The 18034-nt window shown below is 49.5% G+C and overlaps 2 protein-coding genes across 4 annotated transcripts in view; both read right to left on the minus strand.

Annotated features, from left to right (window-relative positions):
• Positions 1 to 5809: 5809 nt before the first annotated feature.
• RPS17 (ribosomal protein S17) lies at positions 5810 to 8804 on the minus strand. The gene is made up of 5 exons (XM_068991280.1): positions 8770 to 8804; positions 8331 to 8482; positions 7737 to 7842; positions 7189 to 7254; positions 5810 to 5931 (listed from the first exon to the last, which is right to left on the minus strand). Exons 1-5 carry the CDS (start codon positions 8770 to 8772, stop codon positions 5851 to 5853), a joined length of 408 nt encoding a protein of 135 aa, XP_068847381.1. The 5' UTR covers positions 8773 to 8804; the 3' UTR covers positions 5810 to 5850.
• Positions 8805 to 13782: 4978 nt separating this feature from the next.
• Positions 13783 to 18034, minus strand: part of CPEB1 (cytoplasmic polyadenylation element binding protein 1) — an 86672-nt gene continuing 82420 nt past the window's right edge. For all 3 annotated transcript variants that reach the window (XM_068991160.1, XM_068991161.1, XM_068991162.1), the window contains 4 exons: positions 17226 to 17424; positions 15920 to 16014; positions 15285 to 15365; positions 13783 to 13909 (listed from right to left, as the gene is read on the minus strand). In XM_068991160.1, the coding sequence (XP_068847261.1) occupies positions 13799 to 13909; positions 15285 to 15365; positions 15920 to 16014; positions 17226 to 17424 (486 nt within the window). In that variant the 3' untranslated portion in view covers positions 13783 to 13798. The remainder of the gene's footprint in view (positions 13910 to 15284; positions 15366 to 15919; positions 16015 to 17225; positions 17425 to 18034) is intronic.

Genomic DNA, 18034 nt, shown 5'->3' on the forward strand with positions numbered 1-18034 from the left:
ATAGGCAACACACAGAATATGAGTTCATATATTCACGGAGATAGGACATACCTCTATGAATTTTGCCCTCAGATAGAGGCGAAACTTGTGCTTCAATTGTTAAACACGACAGCCTGGGTTTCCGCCCCCTCAGGTGGGAGTCTTTCTTCCTTTATCTTTTCAGAATCTTTTGGCACTGGGATGCTTCTCCTTAGGGGCATATTAAAATCAACCTCATCGCACACAGAGGCAGAAGTGGAGCTGCTCTGTTCACAGACCGGGTAAGGCACCCTGACTGTTGCTCTATCTCCCCCATGTCAGTCAGAGACTACTTCACAGCGTCCTGGGAACCCATAAAAGGTCTGAGAACCTTTAGTATAAAGACCACTGGCAGGGAGACCCAGATTCTCAGTTAGACATGGAGCTCAGGCCAAGGTGTCCCATGGTGGAAACCAGGAGGACCAGAATGACCTAGGAGCTCAGACACCGTCTCAACAGCAGTGTCAGCCAAGTAGGGGAAGGACATTGGCAGAGCTCCCATGCTTCAGCCAGAGGAGCTCCTCTTACCACTGTCATCTTTTTTTAACTTAAAAAAATTTTTTTTGTTTTGATTTTTACAAATGTTGCTATACAACGCCAATCAGGCTATAATTATATATACGTCCCCTCCCGCCCATCCCCAACCTGGGTTCTGATACAGATTCTAGGGAGAGGCTCTGTATCTCTCACTGTCTTAGAGCTATTTTACAGCTCTCTAAGGTGTAGATGCCTGACAATGCAAATAACTCTTACCTATAGACAAATGTAAGTAAATTCTGTTGGCTAGAGGTTTTTAGCTGACTTCCCTCTGGTGGAAGAAGTTGGTCTTGTGTCCATTTATAAATTCCCTTCCTCCAAATTTGTCCCTGACTTCTTTCTCCTTTCAACTGACTGTAACATCGGTTTTTTAAAAATTAGGTTTTTAAAAAATACTTAACAAGTTCATTTTATATCTGTGTGACAGTCATTTCACTTTGTTGAAAATTGTACTTTAACAAAACTAAGGACAATATGGGCTCCCTGGAGGCTCCGCGGTAAAGAATCAGCCTGCAATTCAGGGGCCGCAGGAGACATGGGTTCCATCCCTGGGTGGGTAAGATTTCCTGGAGTAGGGCATGGCAACCCACACCAGTATTCTTGCCTGGAGAATCCCCATGGACAGAGGAGCCTGGAGGGCTATAGTCCATGGGGTCAAACAGAGTCCAACACGACTGAGCGACTTAGCACAGCCCAGAAGGACAATGTAGGGAAAAAAAAGAAGAAAATTACCTTCAAAACGTTCCTGGGACTCTTTGAAATCTTGAAGCAGCAGAGTCGGTGACACAAAAGGCAGAAGTCTATCATATTTTAGCCATATGCCAACAGACATTATCAGAGGCAAACACCACAGGAGAGACGCTAGTCCGGCGGCGTCCAGCCCAGCTGGGATGCAACTGCCCGCGAGCACACTTAGCACCGCGGGCACCTCGAGCGGACACACCTGGGCAGCGCCCCTCGCCCCACCACGCCTGAAGCCACGCAAATCTCCGGCTGGGGGCAGCGCCTCACCACCTGCTTTTAATAAGTTCCACGCGAGGTTCTAATGAGCCCAGGGCTGATTCTACAGATGCAAGAGCTAAGGCCTAGGAGAAACTCCTTAACGCAGATGGAGAATAAAACCGCTTCTCTGTGCCGCCCCAACCCTTCCCATCCCTCATCTCTCTCATCTGGAGGCCTTAGAGGCGACCCAGCCGGGCAGGCGTGGGTCAGCAAAGGCACTGCCTCCTAGTAGGGGAGCGTGGCAAACATCACAGGACACAGCCTTGTACCTTTTCTTACCCACTGGTCATTTTAAACTAGCTCTAGTTTCTCTCCCATACAGAAACCTAAAGAGGGAAGGCTTCTTTACACAGAGCCATATTTAGAAGGCACAGTTACTTGCTGAGAATGCCCGACTCCACACCAAGAAATGGAAAGAAATGTTCTTGGTGAAGAGAAGAGAAAGTTCCTTCCCTACTGTACAGTACTAATAAATGTAAGGTAATCGTGGAGGTAAAATAGCAATAGATGCTAAAACCAGTGAGTGAAAAGTCGGAGAACAGGGTATTTAGCCACAAAATTCAAAACACCTTCTTACAACTTAACAGCGGAGAGACTTGAGAGATACACCTTAATCCAAGCCCTCGAAGTAGACATCACTAAAACTGTGACATATTCTGAGTCTCTCAGTATGATGCATCGGGCACACAGTATCACTTCTGTGGTACAGATCTGCCTTGACTTAGGATGGGGTTATGTTGCAAATAAACCCATAGTAAATTGAAAATACCCTAAGTCAAAAATACATTTAATTCACAACTTACTGAACATCATAAATCTTACTGCCCATGCGGGAGAAGCAGGAGATGCTGGTTCAGTCTCTGGGTAGGGAAGATCTCCTGGAGAAGGGAATGGCAACCCACTCCACTATTCTTGCCTGGAAAATCCCATAGACAGAGGAGCCTGGCAAGCTGTGGGGTTGCAGAGTCAGACATGGCTGAATATCCCTACCTGATACTGTTTTTAACAAACTAACACATTAACCTACAGTTGAGCCAAATCAACTAAGACAAAGTCCACTTTATAATAAAGCACTGGCTCTCTCTCATATTTGCAAGATCAAGCCAATCGCTCCCGAAGGAAATCAACCATGAATAGTCACAAGGACTGTTGCTGAAGCTCCAATGCTTTGACCACCCGATACAGAAAAGCCTACTCATTGGAAAAGACCCCGATGCTAGGAAAGACTGAAGGCAAAAGGAGAGGGCGTCAGAGGATGAGACGGTCAGAGGTAGGATAAGCGACTCAATAGATATGAGTTTGAGCAAACTCTGGGAGGCAGCGGGGAACAGAGGAGCCTGGTGTGCTGCAGTCCATGGGCTCGCAGTCAGACTCGAATTTGTGACTGAAAGTCTCATGTACTGAACACTGTACTGAAACAGAATGCGTAACCACAGAATAGTGAAGTGTGTTTGTTGCTTTGAGATCGCATAAGCTGACTGGGAGCTGCGGCCCACTGCCACTGCCCAGTCATGAGTTAAACCACCATCCTAACCTGTAAAAAGAAAAAAACTGTTATCTAAAGTAGTTTCTACTGAATGCCTGTCACTTCCACACCATAAGATTTTTAAAAAATCTTAAATCAGACCACCTGTATTTCTAAAATTAAAAAAAAAAAAACTAAATTAAATCTAAGTTTAAGACATCAAACTGAAATTGAAGGACATTCTACAAGGAGTCAGCCAACACTTTTCAAAAATACCATGAAAGACATGCAAAGAAAAGAACATGGAAAGTAGATATAGTGATTCTGAGTTGGATCCTCAACCAGGAAAACTGGAAGGAATTACTGGGAAAACTGGCAAGATTTTACACTGGACTATGGATTAAAGCAGAAAAGCAAAAGGCAAAGGAGAAAAGGAAAGATACCCATCTGAATGCAGTTCCAAAGAATAGCATGGTGAGATAAGAAAGCCTCCCTTGGTGATCAATGCAAAGAAAGAGGAAAACAATAGAATGGGAAAGACCTGCGATCTCTTCAAGAAAATTAGAGGTACCAAGGGAACATTTCATGCAAAGATGGGCACAATAAAGGACAGAAATGGTATGGACCTAACAGAAGCAGAAGATATAAAGAGGTGGGAAGAATACTTGGAAGAACTATACAAAAAAGATCTTCATGACCCAGATAACCACAATACGATGGTGTGATCACTCACCTAGAGCCAGACATCCTGGAGTCTGAAGTCAAGTGGGTCTTAGGAAGCATCACTACAAACAAAGCTACTGGAGGTGATGGAATTCCAGCTGAGTTATTTCAAGTCCTAAAAGATGATGCTGCACTCAATGTGGAATTTGATCTCTGGTTCCTCTGCCTTTTCTAAATCCATCTTGAACATCTGGAAGTTCTCAGTTCATGCACTGTTGAAGCCTCACTTGGAGAATTTTGAGCCTTACTTTGCTAACGTGTGAGATGAGTGCAGTTAAAGTGCTGCACTCAATAACCCAGCAAATTTGGAAAATGCAGCAGTGGCCACAGGACTGGAAAAGGTGAGTTTTCATTCCAATCCCAAAGAAAGGCAATGCCAAACAATGCTCAAACTACCACACAATTGCACTCATCTGGACATGGAACAAGACTGTTTCAAAACTGGGAAAGGAGTACATCAAGGCTGTACATTGTCACCCTGCTTATTTAACTTGTATGTAGAGTACATCATGTGAAAACACCCAGCTGGATGAAGCACAAGCTGGAATCAAGATTGCTGGGAGAAATATCAATAACCTCAGATATGCAGATACCACCACCCTTATGGCAGAAAGCGAAAAGGAACTGAGGAACTTCCTGATGAAAGCAAGAGAGAGTGAAAAAGCTGGCTTAAAACTAAAAAACTAAGATCATGGCATCCAGTCTCATCACTTCATGGCAAATAGATGGGGAAAACAGTGACATACTTTATTTCCTTGGGCTCCAAAATCACTGCAGATGGTGACTGCAGCCATGAAGATGCTTGCTCCTTTGAAGCTATGACCAACCTAGACAGCCTATTAAAAAGCAGAGACAAAGGTTTGTCTAGTCAAAGCTATGGTTTTTACAGCAGTCATGTATGGATGTAAGAGTTGGACTATAAAGCTGAGCGCCAAAGAATTGCTTTTGAACTGTGGGGTTCAAGACTTGAGAGTCCCTTGGACTGCAAGATCAAACCAGTCTATCCTAAAGGAAACCAGTCCTGAATATTCACTGGAAGGACGGATGCTGAAGGTCCAATACTTTGGCCATCTGATGCAAAGAAATGATTCACTGGAAAACATCCTAATGCTGGGAAAGACTGAAGGCAAAGGGATGACAGAGGATGAGATGATTGGATGGCATCACCAACTCAATGGACATGAGTTTGAACAGGATCTGGGAGTTGGTGATGGAGAAGCCTGGCATGCTGCAGTCCATGGGGTCAGACACAACTGAGCAATTTAACTGATGGGTTAGGTAGCAGTATCATATCCATGTGGATTTCCTGATTACGATCATTCATTTATAGCTGTTAAAAGAATGTCCTTGTTCTTAGGAAACTGACAAGATATTTCAAACAAAATGGTACATCTGTAACTTAACTCCAATGGATCAGAAAAAAGATGTGTAACAGTATATAAAACAATTGGGAGAAAATGTGAACTGGAAAGAGTTCAAGTTCTTTATGCTATATTCTTGCAACATTTCAAGTTAGAAATTAGATCAGGTGTTATGACTTTATTTACAGTAGACGTTTTCAGGATGTTTCCCAGGATCACTCTCCACCACACAGTTGGACCCACTGCCTCAGCAAGATCCCTAAGCTCAGAACCATCTCCCAAGATGCACCTAGCAAACTCTGCCTCCCTTAACCTGACACATCCCATGGTCTCACTGATCCTTCCACACACACATCCATCCACACTTCATTCTATCTCCCATCCCCAGAAAACCCAACCCTCATACATGTGGGGAACATTACCTTTTCAAGACAAGAAGGTTCACTAACCCGAACTGCATGTACCCAGGAGAGGCTGAGCGCAAACACACAGGACACATGGGGTAAAGAGGGAAAAGCATCTCCTGACTTTTGCCCGAAGCCAGAGTGCGCATGCAGGACCTGCCAGGACCAGGCCTTCTCATGCATCCACTGTCTGTATGGGTGCTGCCCACAGGTGCTCTGCAGGACGCCTCCCATGAGAAAGAATTCCTGTCCTTAGTTCCACCGGGACCCAACCCCACAGATGACACAGGCAAGGTTTTAGTCCGAGGTTTATTGAAATATTACAGCACAGCAGAAAGACTCAAACGGCTCCACGCGGTGTTTTGAAGTTCATCCCAACTGTAGGCTGAGTGACCTGCAAGTTGGACAGACTGCCAAAGTCCTGTAATGATAAAAATGGGCTTAGTGTGGCTGTTCTGGCAAGATCTGTGTCCAGTGTCCCAGTACCACCATTAGGCTATGCTTCACCAACTCCACCAGCTTGGGTCAGACTGCTGGGACCCCGCAGAAAAGTGACAGCTTTCTTCCCACCCCAGACCAGTAAACTCACAAGGGGGTGGACTCCATCTGAAGGATCCTCCACCCCAACAGTCACAAGGCAGCTGTCCTGTGCATTCTAAGACTTTTAATGGCATCCTCAGCCTTTACCCACAAGTCTGCTTGTACCTCCAGCTGTGACCAGGTATCACCAAATGTCCCCTGGGTGCAAAATCTGTCCCTTTAAGAATACTGCTCTAAGGCTAACACAGTGCCCCTTCACTTTCAGGACCAGTCTCAGATAGGATGCATCACTCATGCAGTCAGCATTTGTGAAGGCCCAGGAAGATGAGTGGCGGGACAAGGGCAGGGCCTGCCTCAGAGCTGGCTCAATCTAAGAGCAGTGAAACCAAGGTCCCGCCACATAACCAGAAATTAATTCCTCATTTCATGCTCAAAGATCAATTTTACCGTTGAAAATAAAAAGCTACATTCCAGGATAGTGGTTATTTCAGGAGAAAATAATCTGTAACAGGCTTTAGCAGTACTGGTGATGTTTTTCTGAAGCTGGGTGGTAGGTATATAGGAATTCATGCTATTATTTAAATGTCTCATCATCATAAAAAAGGGAAAAATAAAGTTGCTCGAAATCAACTGCCCCCTGGACTTTGAAGCTCATGCTTCCACCAAAATGCACAAGTACTAAGATAAATCACAGAAGAGACACTTCTCAGTGTGCTGAAGACAGCTGAACCACTCAAGTAGTGCCCTGTCAGGACCAGAAATGAAACCAGAGCTAGCATGTGGACACAGAAGAGCAAGAAGAGCAACGGTCACTAGATCTGGGAGTTATCGTCGCATGCACAGCAAACTCAACCTTTAGCAACCAGCTAAACCCCTCTGGAGGTAGCCTAGCTTAGTGGTTAGAAGTGTGGATGGAGTCCCACCTCTGCCACCCACTAACCTGAAATTACCGCTCCAACATCTATAAAATGTAGACAGGAGGTACCTCATGGGATACAGTGAGGAAAACAACATATAGGAAATGTGGAGACTATCTGACATATTTTAAAGATTCACCCTGTGGTATTACAGACAGCAGAGAGGTACTGATAGTTGGTGACCAGGGAAACCCTACTTCAGAAATTCAGCAAACACTTACCAACAGCTTCAGCATTTCCTTAGTGTCAGGATCTACTTCAATGATTTCCTGATCCAGGGCTGAGACCTAGGAGAAACAAGGCCGGCCCCAAATAGTAATGAGTTGCAAGGTTCTCGGGTACAAAACCTACACGGCCCTAACAGGGCGGAACACAACATATAGGCAGGTATTCACAGATTACCGGCACCTACAGCGACTTATGGGCTTCCCTGGTGGCTAAGATGGTAAAGGATCCGCCAGCAATGTGGGAGACCTAGGTTCCACTCCTGGGTCGGGAAGATCCCCTGTGGAAGTGTATGGCAACCCACCCCACTATTCTTGCCTGGAGAATCCCACGGACAGAGGAGCGTGGCGGGCTACAGCCCAAGGGGTCGCAAAGAGTCGGAGGCGACTGAGCCACAAGCACAGCTCAGCTGCTTAAGAGGGAGGGGTCTATGGAGATGCAGCTGAGGTCCCCCTGGAAACCAAGTACCTGAAACGGTTCTCAGGGACCTCCTACTATCTTTCAAGATGAACCAGAGGTCCAGAGTAAGACCCAGAAAATTTACCTCAGGCACGTAATTGTCTCTCCTCTCTCTCTCCTCCTCCTGCAGCTTGATGGAGATACCTCTCACAGGGCCTCTTTGAATCCGCTTCATCAGATGTGTGACATAGCTACAAAGCGCCCAAGAACACACATTGGTCCCCACGGTACACAGCACCTCTGGATGTGCACGTAGGAGTTTCAGTTCTTTTCCCGCAGTGAGAAGGGAGAGGAGTCATCATTTTGGGAATCCTCTACATACACAGAACCTCTACACTCAGCTCCGCTTATCCAGGCATGGCTGTCCTCTATATTCACGTTCGTTTGTAAAACCAGAGATACTCCAACAAACTTTCGCGATCCCTCCCAACCCTCATCTGCTTTCCTTCGAGTTCCAATTTACGCAATACAGCAGTAGATCAAGCAGGTCTTTAAATATTCTCTTCCAGAGATCAACTGGGACTAACTTCGTCCAAGCGCCATTGCCAGTCAAACAGCCAAGCATCAATGCAACGTGAACACAAGACAACTTCACCAAAAAACCCCACAGATGCACAGCTCCCAGGACCCACCCGCGGGGCCACGGAGGCCCTGGAAACCGAACGCAGACTCGACTCACCCTGCGATCTTATTGCGAAGCTTCTTGCTGGGAATAATGGCGATTTCCTCGCACACCCGCTTGTTGGTGTGGAAGTCATTGCCCAGGCGCGTGTAGTACTTCTCAATGATGACCCGGGCCGCTTTCTTTACGGTTTTGGTGCGAACGCGGCCCTGCGGGTGGAGAAAATAGGGTCACTCGCGAGCCAGGACCACCCCGCTCCAGGAAACAGCGCGGCGTCACACCCTGACCCGAGCTGGGTTCGTGGGCTGGGGCTGAGCCCGGTACAGTAAAGGCCCGGCCGGGCAGCGGTGGAGCGAGGGGTCAACGCGGAAACCAGCAACCTACGGAGGCTTCAGCCTCACAGGGCAGTCCGCGCCTCCTTACGGACTGGGAGCTGAGGGAAACGGCGGATGGAGGACGATTCTGGCGGGAACCAACTTGGAGCCAAAACACCTACCATGTTGGCGGGTCCTTGGTAAAAGAGGAAACAGGAAGCACAAGAGAGACCTATAAAGCGCAGGCCAGAAAGCCGCTTCCGCCTAGCCTGGGACGCGCTGAGCCTACTCCAGCGCTCCACAGCGACCCCTAGCGGGGCGGAGGCAAAATAGAACGGAAATGTGGACGGCCCGTCTGGATCCAGCGGGCAGAACGAGCCATTGATCCGCCCCCTGCTGGGCAAGGCTCTGCCGCTCCGCCCCGCCTATTGTCGTCTTAGGCTGGTGTCTGAAAGCCTTCCACAGTGGTTTCTACTGCTTCTACATCGGTCCTGAGTATTCTGGAGAAGGAAACGGCAACCCACTCCGGTATTTTTGCCTGGAGAATCCCATGGACGGAGAAGCCTAGTAGGTTACAGTCCACGGGGTCGCAGAGTAGGTCACGGCTGAGCGACTTCACCTCACCTCACCTGAGTATTCATTGGAAGGACTGACGCTGAAACTCCAATACTTTCTTGGCCACCTGATGCGAAGAGCTGACTCATTGGAAAAGACCCTGATGCTGGGAGAGATTGCAGGCAGGAGAAGAAAGGGACGACAGAGGATGAGATGGTTGGATAGCATCACTGACTTGACGGACATGAGTTTGAGTAAGCTCCGGGAGTTGGTGATGGACAGCGAAGCCTGGCGTGCTGCAGTCCATGGAGTCGCAGAGTGGGACACGATTGAGCGACTGAACTCTACAGTGGTTGGATCGCCCAAGGGGTTGGAGAGGTCATCTCTTCCACACATGCCAGGGGCTGTGTGTGTGTGTTGGGGGCGCAGTGGGGGGGAGCGGGGAACGGTGACAGCGCGTGGAAGTATGGAAAAGTGAGAAGGTAGGGGATGGCCTCGTGCACCAGGTCCCCACCAAGGTCGGCCTTGTGGAGACACAAGTACAACTGGGAAATGATTATCTCACTTCCAAAGCTTTGCTCAAATGTCACCTTATCAAAGGGGCTTTTCCTCCAATTTATATATTAAAAGTAGCAGTTATCCTTTTATCATTTTTTTTAGCACTTCAGTTCAGTCGCTTAGTCATGTCCGACTCTTTGTGACCCCATGAACCACAGCACGCCAGGCCTCCCTGTCCATCACCAACTGCCAAAATCTAAGCAAACCCATGTTCATTGAGTTGGTGATGCCATGCAACCATCTCATCCTGTCATCCCCTTCTCCTCCTACCCTCAATCTTTTCCAGCATCAGGGTACTTTCAAGTGAGTCAGCTCTTCGCATCAGGTGGCCAAAGTATTGGAGTTTCAGCTTCAACATCAGTCCTTCCAATGAACACCCAGGACTGACCTCCTTTAGGATGGACTGGTTGGATCTCCTTGCAGTCCAAGGGACTCTGAAGAGTCTTCTCCATCACCACGGGTCAAAAGCATCAATTCTGCGTTCAGCTTTCTTTATAGTCCAACTCTCACATCCACACATGACTACTGGAAAAACCATAGCCTTGACTAGATGGATGTTGGCAAAGTAATGTCCATATGCTGTCTAGGTTGGTCATAACTTTCCTTCCAAGGAGTAAACATATTTTAATTTTATGGCTGCAATCACCATCTGCAGTGATTTTGGAGTCCCCAAAAATAGTCAGTCACTATTTCCCCATCTATTTGCCATGAAATGATGGGACTGGATGCCATGATTTTAGTTTTCTGAATGTTGAGCCAACTTTTGCACTCTCCTCTTTCACTTTCATCAAGAGGCTCTTTAGTTCCTCTTCACTTTCTGCCATAAGGGTGGTGTCATCTGCACATCTGAGCTTATTGATATTTCTCCTGACAATCTTCATTACAGCTTGTGCTTTTTCCAGCCCAGCGTTTCTCATGATGTACTCTGCATAGAAGTTAAATAAGCAGGGTGACAATATACAGCCTTGATGTGCTCCTTTTCCTACTTGGAACCAGTCTGTTGTTCCATGTCCAGTTCTAACTGTTGCTTCCTGACCTGCATAGAGGTTTCACAAGAGGCAGGTCAGGTGGTCTGGTATTCCCATCTCTTTCAGGATTTTTCAGTTTATTGTGATCCATACAAAGGCTTTGGCATAGTCAATAAAGCAGAAATAGCTGTTTTTCTGAAACCTCCTTGCTCTTTCGATGATCCAGCACTGCTATCCTTTTAATGTTGCTCTAGCATTTCTTAGCACGTGTCACGGTGACTTGTCTCAGCTTTCTAAGCTAGGGATGAATTCTGTGACAGCTGTGTTTTGCATTGAACAGTGCCTAGTACAAAGTTCGTTCTCAAATATTTACCTGTTGGGCCCAGTTCACCTGTAGTGCCTCCAACTGAGGCACCTTCTCCAACCACCACTGCTGTCTTCAGACTGTTTCTGTCTTACCCATCCTCAAACCTAGTCCTTCTGAAGCCAACAGCACTGCCTACTAACTACGCTGGTGCCACAACAGCCTCAGGAGTACTGCTCCTTCTCTCCACCTCTGCTGAAGTGGGTTCCAGGCCCTCACCTGACTTAAGGGCTGGGCTGCCCAGGTTGGATGAGGTCAGGGGGGCATCAGGCTGTGTGCCTCATCCCTCAACACCTGGACAGTCCAGTCAGTCCCTCTAAACTGACTGGGAATGGAAGGCTGAAGGAGGAAGCTCGTGCCCTGAAAGCAGCATGTGGACCAGAATGAGATTAACGGGGAGGAGAGATGACTGAACAGGACAGGACACCAGAAGGGCGGTCAGAGCCCCTGCTCCGAGAGGGCTGCAGGAGTTTACCAGCAAACTTCAGATTAGGCTGCAGCCAGCCACGCCTTGGCTGACAGGACTCCCCACCCACGACGACAGTGAGTTCTTGCATCTCTTCATGGAAGGGATGCTTCGGCACACAGAGCTCCCTCCAATAACTAAAATGGAATCTTCCAGAAATTGCTCCAGCAGCTGGGCTCAGGCATGACCTACCTGAAAAAATCATCAGTAGACCAGGATTAATAAATCCTGGAAGCCTGTGAGGTAATAGTCCAGGTGACAGTCCCAAAGAATAGCAAAAATTTACTCCTGTTCAGTGAAGAACTGGGTCAGCATAGATGACTCCGATAGATAGGAAGCCTCCCAAGAAGAAAGCTCTGAGGCGTACAGGAGGAGCTGAGAACAAGTAGCCTGTGCCGACCCCCAAGGAACTAGCCTCTGGTCCCTCCAAGGTGGGTCTAGGATGATGATAAGAGGAGCCCCCTGGCTGCTGCCTGCTAAGTCACGCAGCCGTGTTCTACTCTTCACAACCCCATGGACTGTAGCCTGACAGGCTCCCCTGTTCATGGGATTTTCCAGGCAAGAATGCCGGAGTGGGTTGCCATGCCTTCCTCCAGCGGATCTTCCCGATCCAGGGATCAAACCCGTGTCTCTTCTGCCTCCTGCATTAGCAGGCGGGTTCTTTACCACCACTGCCACCTGAAAAGCCCAAGAGGAGCCCCAGAAAGTTTATTTGTGCGGCCTTTTTACATACCTGGACCAGAGGTACCCACTTACCAGAAAGGCACCTTCAAGGTGGCCGAAGTGAACAAGAATGACTTAAAGGGGCAGGTCCCCTCATGGCCCCTCCGTTAACCTGGGCAGGAATCCCGCCCATTATAGAAGATGCAAGGAAATGTGCGTTTTTACTCTGAAATCCCAAGTGTCTCACTGCTCCCATTACCCCACCTCAGACAGAGAGATGGAACCGGGACTCTGCTGCAACGTGTTTATTATGTGCCAAACAACTACACCACAGCTTACTCCACACACCTGTAGGAGAGTGCAGTCTTGCCTGCATATACTACAATGAGGTAGAGACTTCACACACAGCTTCACGAAACCCACAGAGTAGCTGGGAGATGCAACAATGCAACGTCAGCTCAGCAGGAGGGAGGAGGGGCGTTATGACACTGGTTCTTTGGCACACAGCTTCCCAAAGAGGGGCAAGTAGTTTTGTTTTGTTTTTTTTTTAAAAAAAAAAGGAAGGAAAGAAGAAAGAAAAACTCAAGTTTTCAAATTCCAGTAGCATTTCAGTCGACCGCAACTGTTGCTTCATACGCTTCTCAAACGAAGGAAATCAGGGTAGGGTACTTGTCCCCTCTGAGAGAAAGGGCTCCTGTGAGCCTTCATCTGCCCCCACCAGAAAGCAGCCCTTTTTAGCTCAGTTACAAAAGAAAAAAGTCCTGTGACTTTGTGATTAAAAACTTCTATCAACCCTCCCCCCCCACGTAAGTGCAACTTAAGAAGGTGCAATAAACCATTTTAAAACTATATACAGCAGCCGCTCAAACATCATTCATCCAGTCCAGTTTCAAATCCAAAAAAAATTTTTTTCTTGGTTGCAAATGCCTTGATTTGCAACTGTGAGAAACAGTGACCAGCAGTCCCCCAGACACAAATTTGCTATAATGTTAAAAGCTGCCAGGAAAGAAAAAAAATCTCTTGTTCCAAACGACTTAAAAACTGTTTTAAGGAGTGTAAAAAGGAACCGGTAAAAACCCTCGAGCGTAAAATATGAAATATGATTTTGGTTTAAATGAAGAGCAAAGTCTCCTTGTTGTTTACAGTAAAAAACACCAGCTGAACACTCAGTTTATGCCGTTCAGGTGGGGGTTAAATAAATGGAAAGGCACTGTATGGCAACTGCAAGAATGAAACCAATGAGACCTGCACATCATCACCATCAGTATTGCAAGGAATGTAAAAAAGCGCTTTTAATAAATAAACCTAGATGTAGGCGTCGTGTCAATACCTTCTGGACACGTAGTTCTTTTTTTTTTTTTTTTTTTTTTGCTTTTCATCGGCAAAATGAGGAACTAAAATCTGGGAAAACTACAGAGTCGCTTGGAGGGCGAGCCAGAGGGTCCTTGCCCTGGCACACCCTCTGAAAACAAAACCCGACAAAACTCATTGTGCATTAATTAGTGCAGAAACAAAGACAGACTCAGCAAGTGCAAAGGTGACTACGATTTCCCTTGTCCGCGGGAAGCCAGCTCCCTGGTCGCCGGTGGCAGGTAGGCCGGCGGCGGAGGCGGCCGGCCCTGGGCACACAGGCCCCTCTAGCTGGAGTCGCGGTTCTTCTGGTTCCGCATCAGGGGGCTGTGGTGGCGCAGGCCCTCCATGCTGTGCCGCCAGTGCCAGCAGCTCCGGCAGAAGTACTTGAAGCACACCTGCGAGGGGAGAGAGGAGAGGAGCCAGGCTTGTGTCAGACCAGCCGGGGGGCGGCTGCGTGCGCTGCCTGCTCTGACCGGGAGGGCGTGGGCACTCCTAATGGCTTCTGTGGGGTTACAAGAGCTGGCCCCGGGGACTCCTCTCGTCCCCAACACGAGGCGTGACCGGCTTCTACGAGTGCCTGGACGCAACTGCGCACGCTGGGCTCCTAGTGTGCAGAGGCCACGCGAGCTCCTCTCCTCGGTTCTGAGCACCCAGGTGCTCTTCCAGTCCCTGCCTGTTCTACCTCCTGTGGAGCACTTGTGTCACACGGCCACACACGATACGGGAGAGCGTTCAAAGACAGTGACTCCAGGCCCTAAGGCCAGGCAGCACGGCTTCGTCGTCACACTCAGTGAGGAGAGGTGGCTGCGCACATAGACCAACATCTCAGGCCCAGCCCCTCGCTCCTGCTGGCTGTGTAACCTCAGGCAGGCCACTAACTTCCAGGTATCTGAAAATGGGGACCATCTGTGAAACACACTGACACACACAAGCCTGCGAGAAGAGGCTGATCAGACTCACACGGATCTCAAGCTCCCCTCAGCAACCCACACTTACTTCACGTCCTCCTCCTGCAGCCTCAGTTTAACTGCCATCTACTCAGACTCCAAACCCGAGTGACAGTACCACTGCAAAAACAGCTCCAAGTACAGACACGGTGCTAGTATCCGACCAGGTCCCTTACTTCTCCTGTCCCCAGCAACACAGGCACCACTTGGAGACTTGTCACAAACAGCGAGTCTCAGGCCATGCTCCAAACCGCTGAATCAGACTGTGCACTGATACAGATCCTCAGGTGGTGAACACAGACACACCACAGAGGGCGAGAAGCTCCGTCCAACACTTCCAGATCTGTGCTCCGCCACCCAGAAGCATGCAACAAAGCTGCCATGCTGCTTTCTGCCTGCTTCTGACAACTGGGTACAAACCAGGCAGCAGCACAGAAACAGCCCAGAGATTCAGAAGTCAATAGAGACGGACTCCTTGCCTAGGGAAGAATCAACCTAAGGACTTAGAGCTAGAACAGCAGGCCCTGGCTGGCTCACAGGTAGTGCTGACCACACCTGCCCGGGTCCCTGTCATCCTCAAAACCACCTGTGAGCAGCAGTGCCCCACTGCACAGCAACCCCAGGACGGGGAGGCCACAGCACCAAGACTCAGCTCCATGCGCTTTCCCCACAGTTCAGGGTCAAACATCACTGCTGCTTCTGCTGCACTCTAAGACAACCAAGGGGAACCTGAGACCTCCGCGTTCCATGTGATGAATGTGACATGACAACGCTTAACTGAGGGAAAGGGTTCTGTAAACCCTCAAGTGCCCAGGGGACTCACCTGATCCCGACAGAAGAATGGGCCAGGCTGGGAGCTGCAGATATGACACACAGAGTCTTCCAGGTAAGGGTCGATCTGAACCTGCAGACAAAGGCAGAGCAGGATCACTAAGGGGCTGCTTCTCATGGGGAGCCCAGAGGGGCCACAAGAGAAGGGTGCGTATGGGTCACCTTTATGAACACAAGGTGGTTCCTATTTTAAGGGGCCCAGAAAGAACTAGGGCAGAGGACCCAGAGATCCTCGAGAGAGACAAGATCACTGCAGCATCTTCCAGGCTGGCTGTGCACAGCGTGGCAATCCCACACGTTACTGCCTGGCCTTCTCGGCAAACCTGACCTGCAAAGCAATCACCCAGCAAAAAGCAAGCGCTCAAGAGGATGCAGGTCAGGATGGAAGTCGGCTTAGCTCACAATGCTGGTCGACGACCACAGTGAGGGAAGGTGACCCCATGCTGAGGCTCCCATCTGCTCTCATCAACTGAGACCAGGCCCACCTTCAACCCTGACCTTCAGGTGTGTCGGTGGAAGCCTGGCTCATAGCCAGCATGGCACAGCTCTCGTCTTGGGCTGGCCCTGAGTGGTGGCTGCCCAGACCTCTCAGATGGCCCAGAAGAGGGTGCAGACCAGCCCACTCACCTTCTTGGTGAACTTGGTGGTCTTGATCTCCACAAAAGCAGCACTGACTGCTTTCAGGTAACTGCGCTGGTTGTTGAAAGTCACACGACCAGAGCCTACGGAAGACGGGAAACTCACCCTCGAGCCCAAGTCTCCCAAAGGCCGCGTGTCAACACTCAGGAGAGCCTGCTCCTAGATCAGCTCGGCGCTGCCCAACAGAAATATAAACGCGGGCTACTCACGTGACTTTACCGATTCCCAGTAGCCACCTCTAAGGAATGTAGTGGAATGAATGAAAAGAATGCAGGGGAATTAATTTCAGTAATATTTTTTCTTTAACCCAACATCATCATTTCAACAGGTGGCACTAGCACGTTTCAAGCCCTCAGAGTCATGTTCAGCTGGTGGCACCACGTCAGACTGCAGCTGCAGACCGTGGTGGCACAGCCCCTCAGGAGTGGCCCCTTGGGGGAGGAAAGACTCCTGTGTGTGGGCAAGCCCACAGGTGTGGTTATTCCAGTTCAGAGCACAAAGCCAGACACAGGCAGAGCACAGCTGAAGGCAGGCCAGGCAGGGGCGTCAGAAGCAGCACACCCTGCCCAGCACCGCCTCTGCCCCGTGGGCTCTGAGGTCCCCGTCCTCAGTGTGCAGTTCCGCTGTGACAAGCACACAGCGCTCCTTCCTGCCCAGACACGCTGTGTTTGGGCAGACGGTGCATGAGGATAGGGGAGCCAGTGTTGATCAGGAAGGCCAGGCTCTGTTCCACCTCCAAGCCCCAGCACTGAGACGATTCTGTCACGACTGGGAACCTGACCTTTCTCAGTGGCCAGGCCCCCAGACTCCCCTCTGCTAGGATACCGTGAGCTGTGACCACACTCTGCTGCCTGGGTCACCCCGAGTCCTGCCTCAGCCTGGCTTGGTCTCTGACCCTGGACACGACCACTTTCCAAGGCCTCTGAATAGAGGAAACCAGGCAAGTTCAGGAAAGTCCCAGCTTTTTAATAAAGTATTACCTGTTGTCTGTCTCAGAATGGTTTGGCTGGGAATGCTCACCTTCAAGCCAATGTTCCTGTTTTGTTTGCACCTCCTATCACCTCCTATAGAGCTCCTATCAACTTTCTTCCCCTTCAAGGGAGGTAGGGGGAGAGGGGTGGGTACAGAGAGGTCAGTACTGGTGGCGTATCTAGAAAAAGATGCTACACTGCTGGAATATGCTGATGAGCAGGCCTGGGTCAGGCCTCGCCTCCACTCCCATAGGCGAGCATCACGATCTTGGTCTACACCCTGGGGGCCGCCCAGCTGTCCCACACAGAAGTGGGACACTCACCAATGGGATACTTGTGCTTATCTGTGTCAATCCCAGCATACACCACACCACCAAATAGGTCGTTGAGAATGGCGGCCAGGGCCTCGGCGTTGAGCATCCCGTGCAGAGCACCCACGAACACCGTCCTGCTGGGGTCGAGCCTCTGGGAGGGACTCTGGACAAAGTTGCTGTCGGCCAGGACCCAGGGGATCACCTGCACCTGAAAGTACCCACAGGTGTGTCAGTCCTGGCAGGGAGCCACAGTGGTGCTCCCGCAGGGGGAGGCACTCCTGCAGGGGGAGGCGTGCACTGCAGACGCGAGGCTGAGCCCCACATGGTCCCAGGCACCCTAAACCCCAGCACAGCCAGACCTGAATCTCACTGAGGCCGTGAGTCCAAAGTGGTGCAAAGACAACAAATGGTAGAACAGTAGTCAGTCATCCTGAAGAGTAAGAACTGTCCCGAACTATCACACCCAGGATCCTGGTCCTCTGTCACCACCTTCAACAGTGGGGTTCCGACAAAGGACCGTGGGCACTGATAACACACGGCACGGTCCAGAGTCCCTGGACAGGAAGGGCTCACAGAGAAACGACAGCACAGGAGCTTGAAGGACACAGGGTGGGGACCCTTAAGGTATTTGTGTGGAATGGTTACTGGCCTAATGTGCATATCAGAGGGCTTGGACGGGAGCAGTGGGATAGCCGGAGAGACGCAGGGTTAACCGTCACATACAGGTCACTGTGGTTTAGCAGAGCAGAAAGACACCAGGGCAGGAGCAGACTGTGCCCTCTGCCTCTGAACCCCTTGAGCCTAGAACAGAATCTGGC

The sequence above is a fragment of the Capricornis sumatraensis genome, chromosome 19 (assembly GCF_032405125.1).
Source record: "Capricornis sumatraensis isolate serow.1 chromosome 19, serow.2, whole genome shotgun sequence".
Classification (NCBI taxonomy): domain Eukaryota; kingdom Metazoa; phylum Chordata; class Mammalia; order Artiodactyla; family Bovidae; genus Capricornis; species Capricornis sumatraensis.

Bases quoted from the DNA above. Each gene is read 5' to 3' on its own strand.
- RPS17 (XM_068991280.1), bottom strand. The intron at 7,843-8,330 runs GTGAGTCGAGTC...GGCGCTTTGTAG, and splicing joins CTTCGCAATAAGATCGCAGG to CTATGTCACACATCTGATGA. The intron at 7,255-7,736 runs GTAAATTTTCTG...TGTTTCTCCTAG, and splicing joins GAGACAATTACGTGCCTGAG to GTCTCAGCCCTGGATCAGGA.